The sequence below is a fragment of the Monosiga brevicollis genome, genomic scaffold (genome assembly GCF_000002865.3).
Source record: "Monosiga brevicollis MX1 MONBRscaffold_23 genomic scaffold, whole genome shotgun sequence".
Lineage (NCBI taxonomy): Eukaryota > Choanoflagellata > Craspedida > Salpingoecidae > Monosiga > Monosiga brevicollis.
Window position 1 is genome coordinate 331,177 of NW_001865060.1, and position 23,379 is coordinate 354,555.

General features: G+C 56.6%; 3 protein-coding genes across 3 annotated transcripts; 1 reads left to right on the forward strand and 2 right to left on the reverse strand.

Annotated features, from left to right (window-relative positions):
• Positions 1–13,149: 13,149 nt before the first annotated feature.
• Positions 13,150–15,217, forward strand: MONBRDRAFT_28041 (uncharacterized protein; the record flags this gene model as incomplete). The annotated part of the gene is made up of 7 exons (XM_001748423.1): positions 13,150–13,555; positions 13,616–13,772; positions 13,906–13,969; positions 14,035–14,326; positions 14,445–14,557; positions 14,644–14,730; positions 14,879–15,217. The coding sequence occupies 7 exons, from the start codon at positions 13,150–13,152 to the stop codon at positions 15,215–15,217; spliced, it is 1,458 nt and encodes a 485-aa protein (XP_001748475.1).
• Positions 15,218–15,268: 51 nt separating this feature from the next.
• On the reverse strand, positions 15,269–18,251 carry MONBRDRAFT_44220 (uncharacterized protein). Its single transcript, XM_033964680.1, has 8 exons — positions 18,032–18,251; positions 17,857–17,927; positions 17,666–17,721; positions 17,450–17,556; positions 16,896–17,353; positions 16,524–16,769; positions 15,906–16,307; positions 15,269–15,771 (listed from the first exon to the last, which is right to left on the reverse strand). Exons 2-8 carry the CDS (start codon positions 17,893–17,895, stop codon positions 15,592–15,594), a joined length of 1,488 nt encoding a protein of 495 aa, XP_033820571.1. The 5' UTR covers positions 17,896–17,927; positions 18,032–18,251; the 3' UTR covers positions 15,269–15,591.
• Positions 18,252–20,033: 1,782 nt separating this feature from the next.
• On the reverse strand, positions 20,034–22,573 carry MONBRDRAFT_28043 (uncharacterized protein; the record flags this gene model as incomplete). The annotated part of the gene is made up of 4 exons (XM_001748494.1): positions 20,034–20,103; positions 20,219–20,405; positions 20,547–20,880; positions 21,122–22,573. The coding sequence occupies 4 exons, from the start codon at positions 22,571–22,573 to the stop codon at positions 20,034–20,036; spliced, it is 2,043 nt and encodes a 680-aa protein (XP_001748546.1).
• Between the last annotated feature and the right edge of the window lie 806 nt (positions 22,574–23,379).

Sequence of the window (23,379 nt, forward strand, 5' to 3'; positions counted from 1 at the left end):
TGCACCTAAGAAAAATAAAAATACTAAGAAATTGTGGGGCAAGGGTGAGGTGAGGGTAGCGAAATGATCAATAAAGCAGCCGCCCCTATACCCTAGACGTCAACATGTGGCACCCACCAACAACACACACCCACAAATGTTTTTGAATGTTTATGTTTGACACACACACACACACACACACACACACACACACACACACACACACACACACACACACACACTTGAGCCCCCTCTGGCGCCCTCTGGCAGCTAGTCGAGCCCCCTCTGTTGTCGCCCCCCACGCCCTCTTCCCCCCACCACCACACACGCACAAGCCTCGGAGGTTTACTGGCTCTGTGTTGTGTTTACCGCTGTTCTTTCATTTTCCCCTCGGCTCGAGCCTTGCTCCCCTCTACCACCACCCACCTCCCCGTCTCCTTGTATCTCTGCCAGGGCTGGGCTGGGCGTCGAGCTGGGCTTGTGGTTGAGACCTTTCACCTGCGCAGCTTGCTCACTGCCACACACCACGCCGTTGCTCTTCTCCACGTTGACCGTGGGCCATGCCCCACCATCCAACTTTGGGCACCTCACGGCGGCAGCCGCGTCGGGCGCTGCCTCTTCTCCTTGCCTTGTGTGCCATCACCCTCGCCATGGTCAACGCCACACCGAGCGACCCAGCGATCGAGTCGGAGCGTATTTTCAAAGACATGCTGGGAGACCTCTCCGCCGTTGACTTTTTCCAAGACTACTATCGTCACGATTTCTTGCATCGCCCTCACGACAAAGTCGGCACTCAAGGTGCCCTGTGGGCCTCTGATTCTTGGTTTGAAGACTTGAAACATGTCGACGCCATTCTTTCCGAGACTCTGGCCCAGTTCCACGATGACGACAACGTCTTTGTCCTTCGTGATAATCGCTCCAAATCCTTGCGCATCAACACCACCGATTGGAGCGTGCAGGGTCCCCGCTTCTATGCCGAAGGACAGTCCGCCGTCATCCGCCGCGAATTTCAAGATGTGCCCCAATCTCCCTTTGAGCACATGCTTCTCGACGTCTTTGGCGCTTCTGAAGTCACAGCACACGCCTACATCTCCGCTCCACATGCCTTGGCCCTGCCTCCCCACACGGATCGCTACGATGTTGTGGTGGTGCAAGTCTTTGGCCACAAGGAGTGGACCGTCTGCACTGGCACCAACGACAGCTCCGCCGACTGGCCCGAAGCCACACCCGCCCAGCTCGCTCAGATCTACGAACTGGAAATTAGCAACCCTGAAGGTAAGCTCCTGCTTTTGTTAAACTCAAGCTCTGCCTTACATCCTCAAGCAGTCCAAACGAATCTTCACACCCCTTTCCACTTGCTTATGTTTGGTCGACAGGTTGTCACAACTGGAAGGTGCAGGATCTCGCGAAGATGCATTGCCGTGAATTCACCCTGCAAGCTGGCGATGTTCTCTACCTTCCCAAGGCCTTGATTCACTTTGCTACCACCAACGACAACATCACCTCCGCACATGTGACCTACTCCATCGAGCGTACCGAGGCCACTTGGTCCGCCATGCTTGAAACGGCCTGCTGGCGCCTTCATGATCCTTTGTGCTCGGTCGTGAGCACAATTCTCGATTCTCTCGAAGTAACAGCGCACGGTCTGCCGTGGGTGCAGCTTGCCTACGAGCCCCTGGGTGGCATTAATGCCAGCTGCGACCGCTTGTCCCACCTGGTCCGCTCCTATGCCCCCTACTCTCTTCGCTCACAGCTGAGGAATGAGAAACACCAAGCCAGACTCGGATGGGTCACATCAAGAGACATCAATCTGCTTCTCGCTCGTTTGGGCGATTGCCAAGCCAACCTCGGTGATGACGAGGTTCAACAGATCGTCACCATTTCTTCCCTCATTGAGGGCCCCGATCATCACGAAGGCGTCGAACGCTCTCGCCGTGGCCCTGCCTGGACGCCTCCTGGCAACAGCAACGGCGGTTACTGTAATGGTTGCACTTACAACTCATGTGACGACAGCTGTGACAGTGGGGAAACCTGTGACAATTATGTAAGTAAAGCCTGCAAACATATCCCTTTCGTGCACCACTTCCAATCACTTCATCGGCCAATTCACCCCCATTGGCCTGCCCATGCGTGACATGAACTCAGGGCTGTGACAGAAGTTGTAACAGTGGTGATGATTCGTGTGACAACTCCTGCGATGGGACTTGCAACACTTGTGATGGAAGCTGTGATTCCACTGCCTGTTCTTCATGCTCATGTCGACCAGGATACTACAAATACACGAATTCCATCCACAATGGCGGTTGCCGAGGTTGGTGGCGTACGCCATTGGAGAGATCGTTTGCTGAAACCACCCAAACCTAATGATCGCTGGTTTCAACTCTTCCTCCCCTGAATCCAGCATGTCAAACCGGAAAATACCAAAACCAGTATACCAATAGCTGGTCGTGCAAAAACTGCGCAGCCGGAACATATGCCAGTACAACTGGTCGAACAGCATGCACTGCATGCCCAGGGGTACGTCAGTTCGGTCTTATTTCAAATGGGAGCGGGTTTCACGATGACGCCTGTGTGTACACTATCAACTAGCAAAATGTAATTTCCATATCGCTGAATGTTTGATACGTACGTTTCTTAGGGCCAGTTCCAAACGGCAACAGGACAGAGCTCATGCAAGTCTTGCTCGTCATACGGCACCGTCTGCGACTCGGGCCAGTATCAGGGTGGATGCACCGGTAGCACGCCCGGCAGCTGCTACACTTGCTCTTCCGGTACCTACCAAAACGCCAACTCCCATCGTGCCGCTTCCTGCAAAACATGTGCCGCCTGTGGTCGAGGAAAATATTACCGCTGCACAATCACCGCCGGCACCACTTGCTCGGTATGTTGCCACCCGACGCCCTTTGCTCAGAATCCTGGATACAAGGGAGAAACGAAAAGACCAAAGAGTAGCTCATACGAGTGCCTTTTTGCCGCCACCCATCACCCTCTCGCGTCAACAGAACTGTGGCCTTCACACATACCAAGACTCCAATTCACACAAGTCATCAACCTGCAAGTCAGCCCGATTCTGCGATGCGGGTGAATACTTCACCGAGCAGATTAGCAGTGGTCTACGCGTTGGCCCCGGCACTTGCACCGCATGCCCTTCACCCACCTACCGCAGCACAAACTCCCACCGATACAGCTCTTGCGCCAACTGGAACACATGCGGTGCCGGCCAGTACCTGGCCACCCCCTCAACCACCAACCCAGGAACTTGCACTGGTTGCCAGAGCGGCAAGTTCCAAACTTCCACCAGCCACCGATCCCTCTCTTGTCTTACGTGCTCGCAGTCAGGCAAGGCCTGCTCAGCCGGCTATTACCAAACTTCATGTGCCGGTGGCTATGCTGGCTCATGCACAGCTTGCCCAACTGCCAAGTATCAGCCAACAAATTCTTTCCGTGGTAGCACATGCACATATTGCACCACATGCGGCGTTGGCTTGAAGCTGGCTCAATGCTCGGGTGGCACCGGCCCCGGACGCTGTGATGTCTGTGAAGCCGGCAAGTACCAGGACTCGAGCTCACATCGCTCATACTCCTGCAAGACATGCGCTGCATGCAGCGCAGGCTACTACCGCGACGGTTGTGGCAGTGCCTCTGCTGGCTCTTGCAAGGCTTGTCCCGCCGGTACCTATCAGCCCTACACGGTATGTCAAAACGTGCAGCCGCAAAACCTAGCTGGCTGTGCGTGTTACTATAGGCTTTCATCGCCACGACACATCACCATTGCTCCCATTACGCTTTCCGCCGGCACACATCGGCTCAACTACGGGATATGAACGTTATTCTGTCTCTGTCTCACCCATACCGCCCGTCGCCGTCAATCATGCCGTAGGCCATGTACACCTCGTGCTTCCCATGCCCATCGTGCAGCAGCGGCTACACCCTCTCTGGCTGTGGTGGCTCGTCCGCTGGTACTTGTGTGGGCGTCACCTGCCCGGCCCTCTCTGCCGTCTCCCAAGCCACCGTGTCCTACTCCAATCCCAACCGCCGCTACCCCGTCTCGGCCACCTACACCTGCAACGCTGGCTACCAAATCACGGCTGGTGACTCAGTTCGCCACTGCAGCACCTCTGCCACCTGGGGCGGCTCGTCCCCCACCTGCTCGCGCATCAATTGCGGAGCAGAGAGCGCCCCCTCCAATGGTGCCGTCTCGGGTCCCACCCTCTACGGTGATAGCATCACCTACACCTGCAACGACGGCTACTCTCTGGTGGGCTCGGCCACCCGCACCTGCCAAGCCAATGGCCAGTTCTCCGGCTCCACCCCAACCTGCCAACCCGTGCCCTGCCCTGCCCTGCCCACCTTTGCCAATGGCATCGCCACAGGCAGTGGCCCCTTGTACATTGGTGATACCATCACATACACCTGCAACGACGGCTACCAGGCTTCAGGGCCGACCTCGGCCACCTGCCAGGCCTCGGGCACCACCACCAGCTGGAGCGTTGCGCCTCCCACTTGCTCGCCCAAGACCTGTCCCACCCTCACCAGCCCGGCCAACGGTGCCGTCACCGTCTCCAACAGTGGCGTTTATCCCTCAACGGCCACCTACACCTGTGATGCTGGCTACACTGCCAGCGGTGGCTCCACCCAGCGCTCCTGCATCGGTGGTACCAGCTGGTCAGGGGGCCGCACTGACCTGCCAAGGTGTCACCTGTGATACGCTGACCGCCCCATCCAACGGCGCTAGTACCATCACGAGCGGCCGCTACCCGCTTAGCACGGCATTTAGCTGCAACCCCGGCTACGAGCTTAGCGGGGCCAGCACGGCCGCTTGCAAGACGGATGGCTCCTGGACCAATCCCGTCCCCACGTGCCAGCCCTGTGCTGTTGACGAGTACAAGGCCGGGTCGGCTGCCGGTACCAAGTGCACGGCCTGCCCAGCCTTCTCCTCCACCGACGATCTGACGGCTCGCGATGATTGTCTCTGTCTCCCGGGGTACGGTCTGGCTGGTTCCGACTGCGACGAGTGCCCCGTCAACACGGCCAAGGCCACGGTGGCCGACACCGCATGCACTGCCTGCGCTGCTGGTTATGAAGCCCCAACCACGGGCTCGGTCGAATGCCAGGGCATCCAGTGCGCCGCCGCCCCCACCATTCCCTTTGGCAGCGTCTACACCACCAACGATAATCGCTACCCAGCACAGGCCGTGTACGCCTGTGATACGGGCTTCCAACTCAGCGGCGGTGACTCGGGCACCCGTGCCTGCCAGACCTCGGGGGCCTGGGATGCTACACCTCCCATCTGTGAACCCATTTGCGGTGACGGCCTGCACGTGACGGGCGAGGAATGCGATGATGGCATTCTTGGGGGTACAGATGGCTGCCGTGACAACTGCACCCTGGTTCCGGGCTACTTTTGCCACACCACGGGCCAGCCCTGTTCGCTTTGTGCCTTTAGCACGGCCCCCGTGGATGTGGCCGCATCTTGTGACGACGTTGACGTGGCCTTTCGCATTTGGCAGGCTGGGACGTTTGGCAGCGCCATCACTCAACATCAGCAGTGTGGCACTGCCAGCTACGACAGCGCCTTTGTGGAGTGGCGTGGCCGTGCTCCGTCGTGCTCCAACCATCTGTATAACATCACGGTCACCTTTAGTAAGGGCGGCGTGGACCGTTCCGTGGCTGCCATCAACGTCACCGATGAGGTGGCCCCGACATTTGATGCCCAGCCCACGGGCGGCACGGTGCAATGCCACCAGATCCCGGACGGCAACACTGCCGTCACCGCCTCGGACACGTGCAGCAGCACTGACGCCATCAACATCACCTTCACCGATGCCGTCACCCCGGGCTCCTGCCGCGATGCCTACACGTTGGTGCGAACCTGGTCGGCCATGGACGAATGTCTCAACGTGGGCCAAATCTCAACCACCTACACGGTGCAAGACTCGGTGGCCCCAACCTTTACCCAGGCCCCACAAGACCTGAACCTCGAATGCGACGGCACGACCCAGATGGACGCCATTCAGACCTGGTTGGATCTGGCTGGCGGCGCCGTGGCTTCGGATCAGTGTGGCGGCACCATCACTTTCACCAACAACTTTGACCAGGTTCGGGCGGGGCTCAACACCAGCTGCAGCGCCACGGGCACCATTACCGTGACCTTCACTGCCACCGACCCGTGTGGCAATGCCGCCACGGCCACGGCCCGCGTCGTGCGTCGCGACACCACCAAGCCCACCTTTGTCAACTTTCCCCAGAGCTACGAGCTGCAATGCGACGAGGTTGTCCCGCCGCCGGCACTGGTGCAGGCCGTGGACTCGTGTGACACCAACGTCGACGTCGTGCTCATCAGCAACGTTACCATTCCCGATCCGGACTGCGCGCATGGCTTTGTCGTGAACCGAACCTGGGCCGCGACAGACGACTGCGGCAACGTGCGCACGGCCAGCCAGATCATCACGGTGGTCGACACACGCGGACCCATCTTCACGCGCGGACCCTCCTCACTGCTGGTCGAGTGCCAACAAGGGATCACGGAGCAGACCATTGCACGCTACTTGGCCACCCAGGCCAACGCCACGGCTGCAGACACGTGCGGGGGTGCTGTGACCTGGAGCTACGACCAAGCCGCGCTGGCCGTGAGCTGTGGCACAACGGGTAGCCACAACGTCACCTTCTTTGCCACCGACGTCTGCAATCGCACCAGCGCCGCATCAGCCAGCATTTACATCCAGGACACTCAGCCACCCACCCTGGTGGGTCTGGCGCCAGACGCAGTGGTGCAGTGCGACCGGGTGCCCCAGCCCAGCGACATTAACGTCACCGACGCCTGTTCGAGCGCGCCCATGGTCAGCTTTACCGATGCATCAGTGCCTGGTCGGTGCCCTCACGAGTATGATCTGCAGCGAGGCGTGCTGGCCTTGGACAGCTGCGGCAACATGGACAACTTCACCCAGGTCTTGCGTGTCATTGACACACATGCCCCCGAGTTTGCCCAGGCCCCTCTCAATTACTCTGTCGAGTGTGATGGCTTTGGCAATCAAGCCGACTGGGCTTGGTGGCTGGCCTCGCGCGGCAACGCCTCGGCTGCCGATAGCTGTGGTGATGACGTGTTCTGGGCCACCACCTATACCAACGGCTCGGCCCGCGTTGCGGGCTGTGCGGCCACCTACAGCGACGAGGCGCAGTTTGCGGTGACCGACGTGTGCAACAACACGGCCACGGTGACGGCGCGCTTTATGGCCGTCGACTCGACCCCACCCCAATTGGCCTGGGTGAATTACACGGCGCCCACCACCACCGCAGTGCCCTCGACCTCGGGCAACCCCTCAACCACGGCTGCCAGTGCTACCACGAGCAATGCCACGGATGCAACAGAGTCAACCGCCATGGCGCCGGAAACCACGGCAGCGGCAAGCACGACCGCCTTGCCCGCCGACCTCACCCCCTACCTCGTGACCGGAGTGCCTGCGTCCGTCGTGCTCGAGTGCATCAGCAAGACAGGCGCCGAGCCGGCACGCCCGGGTGCGGCCACGGTCGTGAGCTTTGACGCGTGTAGCCAGACCGACTTTGAGGTGCACTTTGAGGAGACGCGGTTGCCTGGACAATGTGTGCTGGACGTGCGGTACGAGCGCCGCTGGACGGCCACGGATGCTTGCGGCAACGTGGCGGTTGGCATTCAAAACGTCTCTGTGGTGGACAGCAAGGCACCGGTGATTCAAATCGAGCCCAGCGCTTTGACGCTGGACTGCAACCGCCAGAGCAACGTGGAGGATTTGCGCAGCTGGCTGGCCAACAGTGGCGGGGCCATGGCTGATGATACCTGCAGCAGCAACCTCAAGTGGACCCACAACCTCACCGACCTGGAGGGAGCGCTGCGCAATAGCTGCGACGGCCACGTGCAAACGCCCGTGCTCTTTACGGTAACGGACGCCTGCGGACATGCCACCTCAACCACCTCCTGGGTGGCGGTGCGCGACATCTCTGAGCCCATGATTGTGCAGATGCCCGAGGAGCGAGTGGTGGAGTGCCATCGCCTTCACAACGAGGCGTATCTGCAGACGTACATCAACGAGAGCGGCAAGGCGGACATTCGCGACCACTGCGATGCCGACCTGGCCGTGCAGCACTCGCTGACGCGCACGGACGACTGCGCCGCAACGTTCCGGGCCGATGTCACCTTTACCTACACAGACGACTGCAGCAACGAGGTGGCCGTGTCCGGCTCGCTGACAGTGGTCGACACGGCACCGGCGGTGATTCAACTGGTGGCCGGAGATCGGGTGACGACCGAGGCCACCTTTGACTGGGTGGACCCCGGGGTGGCGGCTGCCACCGACGACTGCACGGGTGACCTGACGGCCTCGGTAATGCGCCTCAACGGCGTGGATACGCGCCAGCTGGGCGAGGCGGCCGTGGTGTATAGCGTCACGGACGCCTGCAACGTGGTCAGCAACAAGACGCGGGTGGTGGTGGTACAAGACACGCTGCCGCCCATGATCAGCGTGGCCGGCGTACCCGTGATCCGAGTACGCCAGGGCAGCACATACCTGCCACCCAGTGAGGCTGTTACGGCCGTGGACCTGCTGGATGGGGAATTGGGGTTGGCTCAACTGAGCTGGCTTCCCCGGGACCTGCGCGCCGTGGCGCGAAAGCAAGGGACGCGTGCCGTGGTGGCCGTGATGACGGACAGCAGCGGTAACCGGGCCTCCCAGTTGGCACAGGTGGTGCAGGTCTTGCCTCCTGCTCGGGCATCGGGGGCCAACACGACCGAGGCCTATCTGGAGCTGGAGTTTGATACCACGCTGAGCGTGGCGGCCACGGATGCAGACAAGGCTACGGCGGCCAGCTTCCTGATGGTGCTGAACGCGGCCAGCTTCACCAGTGCTGAGGCCTTGGCTCAGCTGTTGTATGGGCAGCAGATTGCAGCCTATGAGGACCCACGCTGCTGGGATCACCACACGGGCCTGGTGGTGTGCCGCGTCGACATGATGGACTTTTCCGACGTGACGTTGGCGCAGCTGGCGGCCATGTCGGGTGTGGCTGCCGTGGCCACCCGAGCAAGCCCTGTGACGGCATGGCGAGTGGCTTTGTCGTCAGCGCTCTCGAGCAACGAGCGAACACTGGCCCTGAACCTGCTGGGTGCCAACGACGAGGTGGGTGTCCTGGGTTGCGCCACGGGTCTGTGCCACTACGCGGTGGATCGCTCCATGGTGCGCGAGGCCACTCCCGTGGTCAGGGCTCACCCCCGCAGCACGTTTGTGGTGACCACCTCAAGCTGGAAGACGGCGGCCAACGTGGAGGCCGATCTCTTGAGCGTGGGGATCATGCCGTTGGGAGTTGTAGCTCTGGGTGGGGGCCAGCACCGCGTCCACACGCTGGATGCGCTGGGCGCCCCGGCACTGCAGGCGGCGCTGGCCGATGGGCCCATGTCACTGGTTGGCTCGATCGATCTCTACTTTAAGCAGCAGTTTGAGGTGGTGGTGTCGGCCAGCACCATGGATTTGGCTGCGGTGACCCGGGCCATTTACGCGGCAACAGGTTTGCTGAGTACGACGGTGTTGCCCGGGGCCACCTCGGGTACGGGGTTGGCCCAGAACCAGACATATGTGGTAACAACCTTTGAGGTGGTGCATGGGGCCATGTTGACGGCACTGGCGTCGGAAGCAGGCGTGTTGAGTGTGTCGGAATTGAGCATGTCAAGCACGGGCAACCTGCTCGAGTCGGACCGGCCGTTTGTGTTTACGGTGGCCCTTGATCTCGCCCGGCTTGAAGGAACATCCACTTCCACTATGACGGCCGCCACAACTGCCACTGCCACTGCCACTGCCACTGCTGCTGGCTCAACGTCAGGCGCCGAAGCAACTGCTGCTGCTGCTGCCAGTACGGCTGGCTCGACGTCAGGCACCGAAGCAACGGCTGCGCCAACAACGACGGCTGGCTCGACGTCCGAGCCCATGACTCCCGTGGCCTACGCCGAGCTGATCAAGGCAGCCGTGCCCGGAGATGTCTTTTACGTTTGTGACCACATTGGCTCGACCACGGCCGAGTGCACCTACCGCACCAGCGCCCACATCCGAGAGGCTGATCTGGCGGCGCTGGAGGCAGAGTATGCAGGCATTGCCTCGATTGTGGATTTGTCGGACGAGAGTCTGGGTGACAACTTGGCCGATGCAGCCGCAGAGTGGGCGCGTAAGTCGTGTGTGAATGTTGCTCCGGGGAGGAGGGAAGGAGGGGAAGGTCTGAATGATACATGATCCGCCTATCATGTTTGAGTGTTTTTTTGTGTTTTGTGTGTGAGACGGTGCCTCATGTTGATGAATGGCTGTGGCCTGTTTGTGTTGTGGTGTCATGTAGTGAACGTCATTGGCGAGGAGGGGCCGGCTCCGGTGAAGGTGCAGACTACGGTGCAAGTGCGCTCGGGCGACGGCAGCAATGACGACCGACGCCGGGCCAGCAACGCTGGGTATCGGGTGGTGTTGGCCTTTTCCACCAACGCCAGTGTGGCCGAGCAGGCGCAGTTGTACACGCTGATGGCCACGTACAGCACGCTCAACGGCACGACGGCGGCCATGGCCCGGGATCAGATTCTAGCCCTGTCTCCGGAGCTGACGGACGTCCAGGTGCAGGACACCAACGACCTGATGATCTTTGGCACGACCCCGGATCTCTTGAACCTGAGCTCGTCCCTGGTGCAGTCGCTGAAGCAGAACACGGTCGTGACGACGGTTGGCGACCCTGGTACGTTGAGGGTGGTGTCGGGCGTGCAGGGTTGTGTCTGTGTCTGTGTCTGTGAGCGTGTCCGTGTCTGTGTCTATGAGCGTGTACCCGTGTTGATGACATTGTTTATTAATGAATCTTTTTTTGTTTGAAAGAATTGGGCGTTGCATGCCTTGAGCGCCACTGCCTTGCCTCACCCCGGTGCTTGGGTCGCGTGCAGGTGTTGTAAGCATGCCATTGTCGGCTGTGGATGCCGTGTCTCTGCTGGAAACGGAGCTGACGCGTCGTCATGTCGAGGTGTCCCTCGAAGGCTACACTTTTGTGGTGGCATCAGACCCCATCATTCGACGCACGGCCTGGACTGCGCCCACTACACCCCGGCCGACGACCAAGCAAGCGCCAGCCCCACCAGGCCCCAAGTCCACTGGCGCTCCACCAAGCAGCGATTCTTCATCTTCAACGAGCGGAGCCAGTGCCGGTGTGATTGGCGGTGCGGCTGGTGGTCTGGTAGTGGTTTTGTTGGTCTTGGTGGTCTTGGTGCTGGCTCGTCGCCGGCGCCAGCGCAACAAGGTGCCCGAGACTCCCAAGGTAAGATTGACATGCTGCTCGGCAGCACGTGGCTGGATGGTGGAATTTTTTTTCTCTGTTGATATTGTTGTTGTTGTGGTGGTGGTGGTGGTGGTTGCTGTTGCTGTTGTTGTTGCTGTTGCTGTTGTTGTTGTTGTTGTTGTTGTTGTTGTTGAGCCTCCCATCTACGCTCATTCATCTGTGCCTTTGCCTATTGTGCTTAGAACTTGGAGGGAACCAGCGACTATCGTACGGGTGTCATCAATCCTCTGTGTACGTCTGCAATCTACCTGCAGTGTGGCCCCAAGCGTTGAGCTGATCGACTCATCATGGTTTTTGCTTGCTATGTTTCATCTGTGCAGACGGTGACGTGGGAGATTTCGGAGACGAAGGCGAGCAAGAGGACGACGATGAGGACGGCATGTACCAGGATGTGCATGATAACGGCAATGTCTTTGCCGAGGCAGACGACATGCTGGGTCCCGACATGTACTACAGTGACGAAGAAGAACCTCAAAGCGGCTATCTTGATGTGGGGGCCGACGTTGAAAACGATCAGCTGGCCTTTTCCAGCAGCGACAACGTGCAGGACGATTTGGACGAGGATCAACTTTATGCCGATCAGCCCACTACCAACGGCGCCGACTACTTGAATGCAGATGCGTTTGATGACAACGTCCAAGCTGGCGAGTATACCGACGTAGAGGGTACCGGAAATGGCGAGGACAACCAGGACGCTCTGTTCGGCTTTGACGATGCACCCGGCTTCGAGGACGACGATGGTGCCGATGAATAAGTCTTTTTTTTTTTATATTGCTTTGCACGTGGCTGGCTTGCCTCCGACATGCTGGCATGCATGAGCGTGATTGTTTGTGTACTTGTGCAGTGTAGCTCGGCCATATGCCTGGATGATGTCAACAAGGTACCCGATGGTGCCTTCTGTTCTTGATGTGCAATTATCTTCTTGATTTTTTTATTTCTTTTCTTTTTTTTTTATCCAATTTACACACCCGTGATTTGCATTTACCGAGAATTCAAGCGCTAGAGGAGCATGAGACAGTGGCAAGGGATTATACGTGGAAGGAGGGACAGTTCGCAAGTTGCGACGGGCGAATATGAAAAATGAAAGCAAGTCATGAAACTGCACCCCTCTTGACCAAAATGGTTTGACTTCGATCTGAAACGGCGTTGTGCTCATTATGTGAGCAAAGTATGCGACATCAGCAAGTCTTAACCGTGTCGTCATCTCGGGAAAGGGTCATCATAATATGTCAGGTAGGTGGTGCATGTATTTAAAATTCTGAACACCGGCATAATAATGACACTATGCAGTCGACTGCACCGTTCGAGTTCACCCCATAGAGTCCTCATCGACATACTCAAGACCTTGCTCCTTGCTGAAACCTCGTGGGAATTCAAAGGGTTTAGGGTTTTAAAAGACAGGCTTAGGGTCTACAGCAAATGGTATCCTCTGGGTTTTGCCGTCTGGGCTGGGAAACATCCGTCTGACCAGATTCGACTCGAATCATTTCGCAAAACTGTTCATGCTCAAAGTTCAGATGTGGGTCACTTAGACCACGATGCATGCAACCTGGCCACGAGACAAAGTCGACATGATACCAAATGCAAAGGCACGACTAAGGGAAGCTGTGGAGTGCCTTTAAGCGCGCAGCTTGAGCTCGCATGAGATTGACAAACCATCCAACTAGATGGTTTGGCACTTATCTCACACGTTGCTGACGGCAACGCCTGCCGAAACTCAGCAGGGAAGCGCTCGTCCTCGGCAAAAACCGCACTAAAAGCTCATGCGGCCATAGACATTGTTTGCTTCGCCTGTGTTGAAAAGTCGGTTCTTGAAAAGTGTATTGTATGACATATTTTGCTGACATCAACATGAGAGAGACTTTTTCTCTCTCTCTCTCAATTCATCTCTCTCTCTCTCTCTCTCTCTCTCTCTCTCTCTCTCTCTCTCTCTCTCTCTCTCTCTCTCTCTCTCTCTCTCTCTCTCTCTCTCTCTCTCTCTCTCTCTCTCTCTCTCTCTCTCTCTCTCTCTCTCTCAATTTTTTTTTTTTTTTTTCGAGCCCGAAAGGACTCCAAAACTTGGAACTGGATAAGATGGCAGCGGTGAAGATTGGCGTGCTGGGCACGGCTGGCATTGCCGAGAAGAACATTGCGGCTATGAAACAGAGTCGTGGTGTGGAAATCTATGCAGTAGCTTCGCGGTCGCTTGAACGTGCTCAAGCCTACGCGGAGAAGAACGGTGCGAACGTCACTGGCCGATTGTTGCAGCTGCCACTGGGTATGTCATGAGAACGGACGATTCACATGGCGCACTCACTGTGGGCGGTCGAACATGCAGGCGTTCCGCAGGCTTATGGATCGTATGATGAGCTGCTTCAAGATGAACAAGTGACAGCCGTGTACATCCCATTGCCGACGGCCGCTCGCGTTGAGTGGGTCGCGCGGGCAGCGCGGGCAGGCAAGCACATTCTCAGCGAAAAACCGACAGCCCGAAAGTGTGTTGGTCCCGTCTGACAGCGTCGCAGCGCTTGAATCCGCCCCATTGCTTCACATACACACGCCTGGGTTGACGTCTTATCGTCTGAGTGTGCTCTGCTCTCACGATGTTGCCCGCCCATCCGTCTTTAGCTTGGCCGAGCTGCGCGAAACCCTTGCTGCTGTCAATGAGTGCAATGTCATCTGGATGGACGGTGTATGTTGCGCAGCCACATCCTAGACACAGGAGATTGGCTCTTATACTCCTTTCCGTTGTTGTAGGTCATGTTCATGCACCACAAGCGCCTGCCCCAGCTATTGAGCACGCGAAGTGAGATTGGCCAGCTTCTGCACATCCAGTCGACCTTTACCTTTATGGCAAGTCACGCGAACCCCGCCCACAGCGAGAGTGACCGGATGCTGTTCGCATTACCTTTGTCGCACATCTATCCACTGACGCGGAAACTTTTACGTCATTGTGTACACGTGCAGGGCACGGATGACTTCTATCGCCAGGACATCCGCGTCAATCCCGAGACCGAGCCTCTGGGCTGTCTCGGCGATTTGGGCTGGTGTACGTTTCTCCCGTTACTTGCCGTGAACGCACTCTTTGCTAGATTTTGATATACAGGCCATGGTATACAGGCCAGACTCATGCACCTTTGTGCTCATGACTCCTCGTACTGTTTTAGACAACATTCGCTTCTCCTTGGCCATGTGCGATTTTGAGCTACCACAAAGCGCTGCTGCACGTGCATTCAAGAACGTCGATGGCACCTCGCTCCCATTGGATATGGACGTTCAGGTAGATCATGTTGAGCAAACACTTGTTGACCATGTTGAACTCTGCTCAACTCATGCCTGTTGTGCTCTGGCGTTGATCAAACGTAGTTGGTTTGGGCCGACGGGCGCCGTGCCTCCTTCGACTGCTCGTTTTGCCGCCCCTTGCGGCAGGCAGCCACTCTCACAGGAAATCAGGTCGGTCAACCCATGAAGCATCTGAGCCATTTTCTAAACGCCAATCAATCTTCGACTGCATCTTGCAGCATCGTACAACTCCAAAGAAACTGACAATTTTGATTGCCTCTGTTGTGTGCATCATTTGCTTGCTGCTGCCCTCGCACAGGGACACATCATGGTTGACGACTTTGTGATTGCTCAGACCCCAACGACCAAGTTTGTGGTGTCGACGAAGGAAAACTTTACTGGCAGCCTTCCAGCGCTGACCGCTGATACTCGGGAAGTCGTGTCCGAGGAATGCACTCAGGAGGTGGAGATGTGGAACACGTTTGGCAAAATGGTGCTTGCACGCACCAATGGCGACGAGCCAGCCGTCAGCACGCAGGACCCTCGGTCCACCGCATACTGGCAAATGTTGTCTTTGCGTACGCAATCAGTCATTGACGCTTGCATGCGCAGCGCATACCAAGCCAATGGTGCCCCTGTCTCAGTGGAAGAAGTTTAAGCTTGCCTGACCCTCGCTGTGAAATTGCAATGGCTTGACAGGAGCGCAGATGTGGTGGTAGTAAATTTAAAGCCAGGCACGAAGCAAAGAAGCAAAGGAACGAGAGAAACTCAAACAATAGATTGCAGCACCGAAAACGCAACAGACAACGAGAGGCACCAAAAATTGATGCTTGTTTGTGCAGGGCAGACGGGTGCAAGTCCTCGCAATGAAAAGCAAAAAAGAAAAGGAGGCGGCATGGTAAAAGAGTGCTGAAACCCAAAATGTAAGCAAAGCTGGAATAGAAAGCTGGAATAGGGGCAGATGGCAAAACTAGAAAGTCGAACAGCACAGCACCAGTGAAAGATGTTTGAATGACACCAACAGTTGGTGGTTTACATCTGGTCGGGATTGTTGTAGCTGCTGCCTTCGTTCACAAAGAAGTCTTCGAGGCGATACTGGAGCGTTTCAAAGGTTGGTCGCTCGTCGGGCTTGAACTTCCAGCAATCGAGCATGATGTTGTAAAGCTCTGGGGGGCAGTTGGTGGGTGCGGGCATGCGGTAACCACGCTCAACCTAAGACAACAAGATCCCACACGTGAGATGAGGCGGGCAGAGGCGACGGACTGCGCGAGTGCATATGCTCAAGAGCCGGACGTTAAGACGCCAAAACCAAGACACAGGCACATGGGGCAGGTAGGAGGGCTGACCTGTTGCAAAACTTCGGCGTTGGTCATGCCTGGGTAAGGAATGCGACCGTAAGTGACAAGCTCGGTCAAAAGGATGCCAAAGGCCCAGACGTCTGACTTGATGCTGAAGCGGTTCATCAGAGCAGCTTCAGGAGCCGTCCACTTGATGGGGAACTTGGCACCCTCACGGGCCGTGTACTCGCTTTCTTGACCAAGGACACGCGAAAGGCCGAAGTCGCCAACTTTGCAAGTATTGTTGTCGCCAACCAACACATTACGGGCAGCCAAATCACGGTGGACAAAGTTTTGGGCCTCAAGATAGGCCATACCAGAGGCGACCTGAGCGGCCATGTCCACAAGTTGAGGCAAATTGAGGGCACGCCCCTTGTCATGAAGGTAGTCCAGCAGACTACCGTTCTTCATCTACAAACAGCAAACACAAAAAGCAAACACAAAAAGCAAATACGTGAGCAAAAACTGTGAGAGGCGGACCGTGGTCGTGGTTGCACAAGGAATCGACGTAAAATCTCTAAACCCGCTTCTTTGTGTGTCTGGTTAGGACAAGGGAAAACATCCCTGACAATGGGCAACGAGAAAAGAAAAAACAGGAACATGGGAGAAAGAAACTTGGGCACATACCAGCTCGGTGACAATGTAAATGGGCTCCTTGTCCGTACAGACGGCGTACAGCTGAATTAGCTTGGGGTGCCGTAACCGCTTCATGACACCGGCCTCCTTGAGAAACTCTTCAGCCGACATAGATCCCGGCTTGAGAGTTTTGACAGCCACCTCGGTGGTCTTGTTCCACACGCCACGCCAGACATCACCAAACTGGCCGGAGCCAAGCTTGGACTTGAGTTCGATTGACTTGCGAGGAATCTCCCACTACGGGCACATGGGGCAGACGGAAGAGTGAGCAAAAGAACTGTTCACAATTAACAGACCTTGACCATGGCCGCGAGAAGGCAAACACTTGGTCGTGTTGGATAGCGTTTGGAATCAACAGCCTACCTGATCCTTGGTGTGCACGTCAAGACCAACGGTCTCGGGCTGTGAGATGGGCCGGCAGGGCTCACGGAGCTTGCAGGTCAGACCATCGGCGCTCTCGCGGTAGTGGGATACGAGCTCTTGCAAAGTGCGGAAGGTAACGCGGGAAGTAATGTAGTAGCCACCCTCATCCAGGGTGCGGATCGAGTAGTGCTTGACAATATCACCGGTGCGGATGGAGAGGGCGTACTGGCCCGGCTTTGACTCTGACTCACGAATCAGGAAACTGCCCTCGACGCCCGTGAGCATAAGGACCTTTTCGGCCTCCGCCCGCTTGATGCGACCGTGGTACCAATCTTCTGACTCAATGCTCTGCACAGCAGCAACAAAGTTGGAAGGAATGTAGCCAGACTTGCCGGTGATGAGGCTTGTGGCCTGCCACCAGTCACCATCACTGTTGTTTGTAATTTTGAGCTTTTCGCCTATAGCAAGCAAACGATTCAAATGGTGAGCGTAGCTGGGTGTTTCAAAAGGCACTTGAACCGCGCGCGCACACACACGCAAACAAGGACACGAACCTTTTTGGAAGGTCAAATCATCTGCGGTACGGGCTTCATAGTCATAAAGAGCAATGAAAAGATTGGGGTCGTCATCTTGGGGCACCTGCCCTGGCACAGGAGGCAATCTGCCAGACAACGAGGATGAGAAACGGGTCGTGCACACACACATTCAAGAATGAAGCGCGAGGTAGGCAGGGCTTTTGGATTGCGTTTATGCTGAAAGATGGCACTTACGGAGCGCTGGTAATGGAGGGTGCCGACTGCGACATGGATTTATTAACCGAAGGTTCCTTTGCGATGCACAAATTACCACGTACAGTAGGCGAATGAGCCCAAGGCCGATATCCAGTGTCAGATTTTTGTAAAAAAAAAAAAAAAAAAAAAAAAAAAAAACATAATTGCAGTTCATCAGTGCGAATACTTACTGCTTCCTGCGAAGCAGGACGGCTGTTGGCGCAACCCATGCTAGCAGGTCATGTGCTAGCCACAAGGGCGTCTGAAGGAAAGCAAAGCAGAGCAAAATGATTTTTGGCTGAAATGAGAGTTGCAAGGTCCCAAACGTCTGGACAACTTTCTACGCGGTTTGGCTTCGCTTCGTACCCAAAGTTGAGGGGACAGGGGCAACCAAGAAAGCCGACAAAGTATTTGCGTGTTGCGTCTGATCAAGACGACACGCCACTCAGGTGCCAGAAAGTGGCAGGATAGGCACGACGGCAAGGAAGAGGCCACTCTGAAGATAGCCGCACACTCGCAAACCCGACAAGAAGAGCTCGTGCACCTCAAGGGATAGAGAAATTTTCGTCAAAAGACAAGCAAAGCCCTGCCGGAGAAAAAGACAACGAAGCCGGGCGGAGTGAGAGATCTTGTAACTTGCTCGACAGGGACGGAAGAACATACGAACAGTGAAAGAGTGTTTGGACGAGCAAAGGAGCAAAGGGAATGTGCTTCACATGTGAAGAAATGCGGAGAGAAGGGGGCGGGGACCACAAAGGGGGCTTTCTGACAAAGGGCAGGGTGTGAATTCTGTGCCAAGCGGGTTTAAGCCAAAGCATTCACAGGCTGAACAAACTGGCCAAGCTTCTGCCAGCGTGGTGCAGTCAAGTCAGGGAGGGACGGGGTTTCGGAGAGTCACAGGCACCACATTGGTGTCGAGTTGGAATCATCACGAAGAGAAGAAAAAAAAAAAACGGCGGTGGGCGAAACCGTGCAGTGGCGTGTGTTTCACGTTGAAGATGACACGCACAAGACACACTCTTCAGCAGCAGATGGAGCGCATGTGTTCCGACTGGGTCACTTACCCCTCAAGCACAAAGGTCGCAAGGGATCGTTGGGACCAAAAGGTCGTCTGCCCGTCACGTCGCTGGCAACCTGGCACGACGACGACTGGAGAGAGACGGCACTCGTTACGTGCCTCCGCTTGCTATTCAATGAGGACACACGGGAGGACTAGTGTGTTTGAATGGGCCCGAGATGAAGACAGGCACACACGCACAAACACACACACACACACACACACACACACACACACACACACGAGTCCACGGAGAGCAGCGGAGCGACGACGTGAAGGCGCGCGAGGCGGAGCGAGGTCTCGGGCGCGCGCTCAGAGAGAGAGTGAGAGAGTGTGTGTGTGAGAGAGAGAGGGACGCATATAACAAAGGGAGAGAAGGTTAAGAATTGAAGACTTGGGTCAGAGATGGTGACAGGCACGGTGGTTTCAATAAGGTAGAATGCAATGTAAATTCAGAGAAAGTGAGGCTACTTGTGTGATGGACAGAGACTGGGGAGAATGGATCTGAAGGGAGTGGTGGGCGTTTTTCAAGTGGGCGGACGGGGAGAAGACAAAAGAAGCCCAGAGAAAAAACTTGGCCGCGCGACCTGTCAGACGTACGCCACAAACCCAAGAGCCAACACCTTTAAAAACCAAGGCAAAGCAGAGAATTTGTCTGGGACCATGGCAAAATCAGAGAAAATGTGATGGTTAAAGTCACAGTGTTGTTTCTTTTGTTCTCCGTGAACACCTAATGTGCTAATGTGCGAAGCTCCGGCCCAATCATCTGCTCGACGGCGGGCATGCCTCTTTCTTCAGGCCAGCAATGGGTGTTGAGATGCCCGGACTTGGGCTGCTCTCTAGGCTTGTCATGGTTTGGCCCTATCGTTTCGTGTGGCCCCGTTGGGCGCTGCCATTCAGGCCACCCAAAGCGTCCTCGGCTCCAAGTTTTGCTGCTCAAGTATAAGCCATCACACTTGCCATGCTTTCCAAGGTAGAGTTCCCCTTGGGTTTCCCACACTTGATTGCACACCCCAAGGGGGCGGATCCACAACACAAGACCAACATACAATACCACTGGCCACGGGGTCAATTTGTAGCTTTCATCAACATAGTTACCCCCCAGTCAGCGGTAGGGGTTCTTGACCAGGACAAAATCAACACGCTAGCCAAACGTGTTTCTTATCCGCTTACTGTTGTGGTGTTGGCCTCTGCTACCACTTGTCAGATTTGTTTAACAATTGTCATTCTTTTTTGTAAGAAAAAAGAGGGTAAAAAAAAAAAAAAAGGGTTTGCTTTGTGATTCCTGATGGCATGCCCACCACCAGGACCTTAGCGGCGATAACGCTCCTTCTTGAATCGGAAATACAGCTCGAAAATGTTGTTGGGCGTGAATCGGCACCTGCAAACGCAAGCCAACAAGGCCAAACCAAAAAGACATGAGAAGGGAAGGCGAAACAGACACCACAGCCAGTCGTGAAGTGAACACCGCTGGTCATTCAACTTCGACAACGCACCGGTAGCCGCTGAAGCGCCCCATGGCCCATCGCTTGTCCACAATCTTAAAGGCAATGTCCTGGTAGGGTGGGCCAGAGGTGAAGACGATGAGGGCAAAGCCCGGTTCGTTTTTGAGAGGCTTGATCTTGTATGTCGGGGTGTGCGTTGGGTCCACCAAATCGGGGTAGAAGATGTTAAACTTGTAGCCTACCATGCAGCATGAGCAGTGCCGTGAGCAGACAGCCACCAGTCGTCGTTGCGTGACAGCCCGATCAACGCCATCCTTTGGTGGAGGCTCAAGTTGGTCAAGGAAAGGCAGAAATCAAGACAGGAATCATGGGAACGTACCTTGCACCGTTTTGGGCGGAGGGTTATCGTGATCGTAATGGGTGCGATTGTACGCGTTCCAGTCGTAGCCCGTAAAGACACGATTGAAGAAGCGCGGCTTGAGCGCACGGTAACGGTTACTCCATGAGTAGGACTGCTTGTCGCCATAGCCAACCTCCTCCGAGTTGAATTCGGTCTGCTCCTCGTGCTCCTCATCCTCTTCTTCCACGCCTTCCCGGTTGGCCCGGGCCTTGGCAAAGAACTGGCGATCACGTTCCGACATGCCGCCCGTCTGGGACCATGCATAATCGGCATGCAGCTCCGTCTTGCGACCCTCCTTGACCATGTTGGCCACCTACGTGGTGCAAACAAGAACAAAACGCTTGAGCTGAACTAGGCGCAGGGATATGCATCCAAGGATTACAGACACGGGGGCGGGGGCACGTAGATGGACATGAAGCGCAGGTAGGACAAAGGTAAAAATATGCAAAATCACAGAGACAAGGGCACAGTACATAAAATCAAGAAAAGAATAAAAATGAAACAAAGCAGCAGCACTCGAATGCACGTTGCACGCAAGTGCAACGTAAACGCACCGCTCGCCGCATAAAGGCCAGCTGGGCATCGAGTTGATCCTGCGTAATGACATCGGCCATGTCCAGTTCATCCGAGGGAATGTCTGCCGGCGCGGGGCTACCACTGCGGCCCTCGTCACCGGGCGCACCACCGTTGGCGGCCGCGGCGGCCGCAGCCATTTGCTGCTCTTGCTGCTGCTGCTGTTGCTGGCGCAACCGTGCCAGCTTCTCCTGCAGGAACTGCTGGTGCTTTTCGCGCAAACGCGCACGGGCCATCTCCACTCGCAGCTCCTTGAGCAACGAGTCCCAATAGCCCACATCCAGGGTATCTGGGCTATCCAATTTGCGCTGAATCTTGGCGCGCAGATCCTGCAGCTGGGCGTGCGTCTTCTTGGCAAAGAGGGTCACAATGTCGGCCTTGACACGTTGGTTAATGTTTGATTCGAGCGCCCGCGCCTCGGCAGGCGTCAAGTCGGGCTTGCGTAGGGCTGCAAGGCGACGATGCTCCACCAGTGCGTGGTTGGTGACCGTGAGCATGTCCTGCCAAAATTCAGTCGCCGCTGGTGCACGATCAAGTTTGAGGTAGACCTGGATGTCGGCCTCCAAGTCTTCAGTATCCTCAAGGGTCAGCATGTCAAGGACGTGATAAGGCTCTCGCATCTCAAACGCGACTTCATCCTCGGCCATGCGCATGTAGCGTGCCAGCAGATCAATGGGCTTGGCGCGGCCTTCGCGCAGGCGAATTTCGGAGCGCAGGCGGGCTTGTTCGAGCTGGAAGTTGTCCTCGTTCTCAATCCAGTCTTGAAACTGAGCGGCATCGGCATCACGAATCTGCATGTCTCGCTCCTTTTGCATCTGATTTTGTTCAATTTCACGCTCCTCGCGGCGCTTCTTGACCTCCTCGAGCTCACGCTTGTTCTCGCGCACGCGCTCCAACTCTTGGTGATACAGCTCCTCGCGCGTAAGACCCTGCGTGAGAGCCTCGTCGATTTTCTTCTTCCACACAAATTTACCACTGGCGTCGTCATCGCGATGTTCGACGACAATGGTACCCTCACGGCGCTTGCGCGACTTGGCCTCCTTCTTGGCCAGGCGGCGAGCCCGCTTCTCCTCGGGAGTCTCATACAGCTTGGCCCGCTCCTTGGCCTCGCGACGCCGCTGTTTCTCGGCCTCTCGCTCCTCGCGTCGCTGATGACGGTACCGGTCTTCGTCATCGCTGTCATCGCGGCGTCGAGACCGCCGGTCGTCTCGGTCGTCGTCGCGGTCGCGGCGGTCGCCTCGGCTGCTGCGGTCGTCCCGGTCCCGGTCCCGACCATAGTCCCTATCTCGGTCGCGCCGCCCGCTGTCTCGGTCGCGGCTGCGGTCATCCCGTTCGCGACGACTGCTCCTCCTCCGATCATCCTCGTCATACTCATCGTGGCGACGGGACTCACCCCGGTCCCGCCGCCGTCCAAACTCATCAACGTCTGCCATCGTCGCCTTCCCTCTCCGCACACACGACCCCTGAGAGAAATGTTTGAGCTCAAAAAGAGGGACTGTTGTAAACACCAGTTGCCAAAGGCAGTTGTTCAGAGCCAAAGTCAAAAAAAGTCAAAGAAAGAGGGGGGAGTCAATCATCTGACATCGTTGCAGGGGTCTTTCTTGAAACTTCGCGCCAACTCGGTGGCCTGCCCCTCGACCCAGCTCACGACACAACTCGATGCTTCTGTGGCATGACATGGCTCGCTTCATAATCAGGATAGAACTGATGGCTCCCTGACGTAAAAGAAAAGCAAGCACCAACATCGACTGCGGTTTTCTTTGCTAAATTGACGAGGTCATGCTGTGGGTACAAGTCAAGCGCTATGTGCGCGGGGGTGCGGCATCCGAGGCCTCGGTGTTGCCTTCGGTCGAGCGGTGTCCCCGGGGCGCCACCAGTGCAATGCGCGGGCCCTCCAGCGGGGATGCCGGCTTGTCGGTATTGTTTGGAATGGTCTGCAGCGAGCCATGAAGCGACAATGGTGAAAAAGGGACAGGGCACGGCGGCTCGCCTGCGAGACCAAAGACGAACACGTACCAAGTCTGGTTGCTCGAAGTAATGCACGACACTGCCGCCAGCCAACATGGCGCCAATGCTGATGGCATAGAGCGCGGTGCGCTGGCTCGGAGACCAACGGCCGGCCATGGTGCTAAGCGCACTGGTAGGTGCAGTCGACTCAAGGCTTGATAGGCACAGCCCCACTTTCAGCTTCAGACGGCAGTGCGCCTTGCTCAAGAATCTGTTGCTGACGACGTTCGGC

Bases quoted from the DNA above. Each gene is read 5' to 3' on its own strand.
- MONBRDRAFT_44220 (XM_033964680.1), bottom strand. From the start codon at position 17,895: ATGGGTTGCGCCAACAGCCGTCCTGCTTCGCAGGAAGCA. The intron at 17,722-17,856 runs GTAAGTATTCGC...TGCATCGCAAAG, and splicing joins GTCCTGCTTCGCAGGAAGCA to GAACCTTCGGTTAATAAATC. The intron at 17,557-17,665 runs GTAAGTGCCATC...GTTGTCTGGCAG, and splicing joins CCCTCCATTACCAGCGCTCC to ATTGCCTCCTGTGCCAGGGC.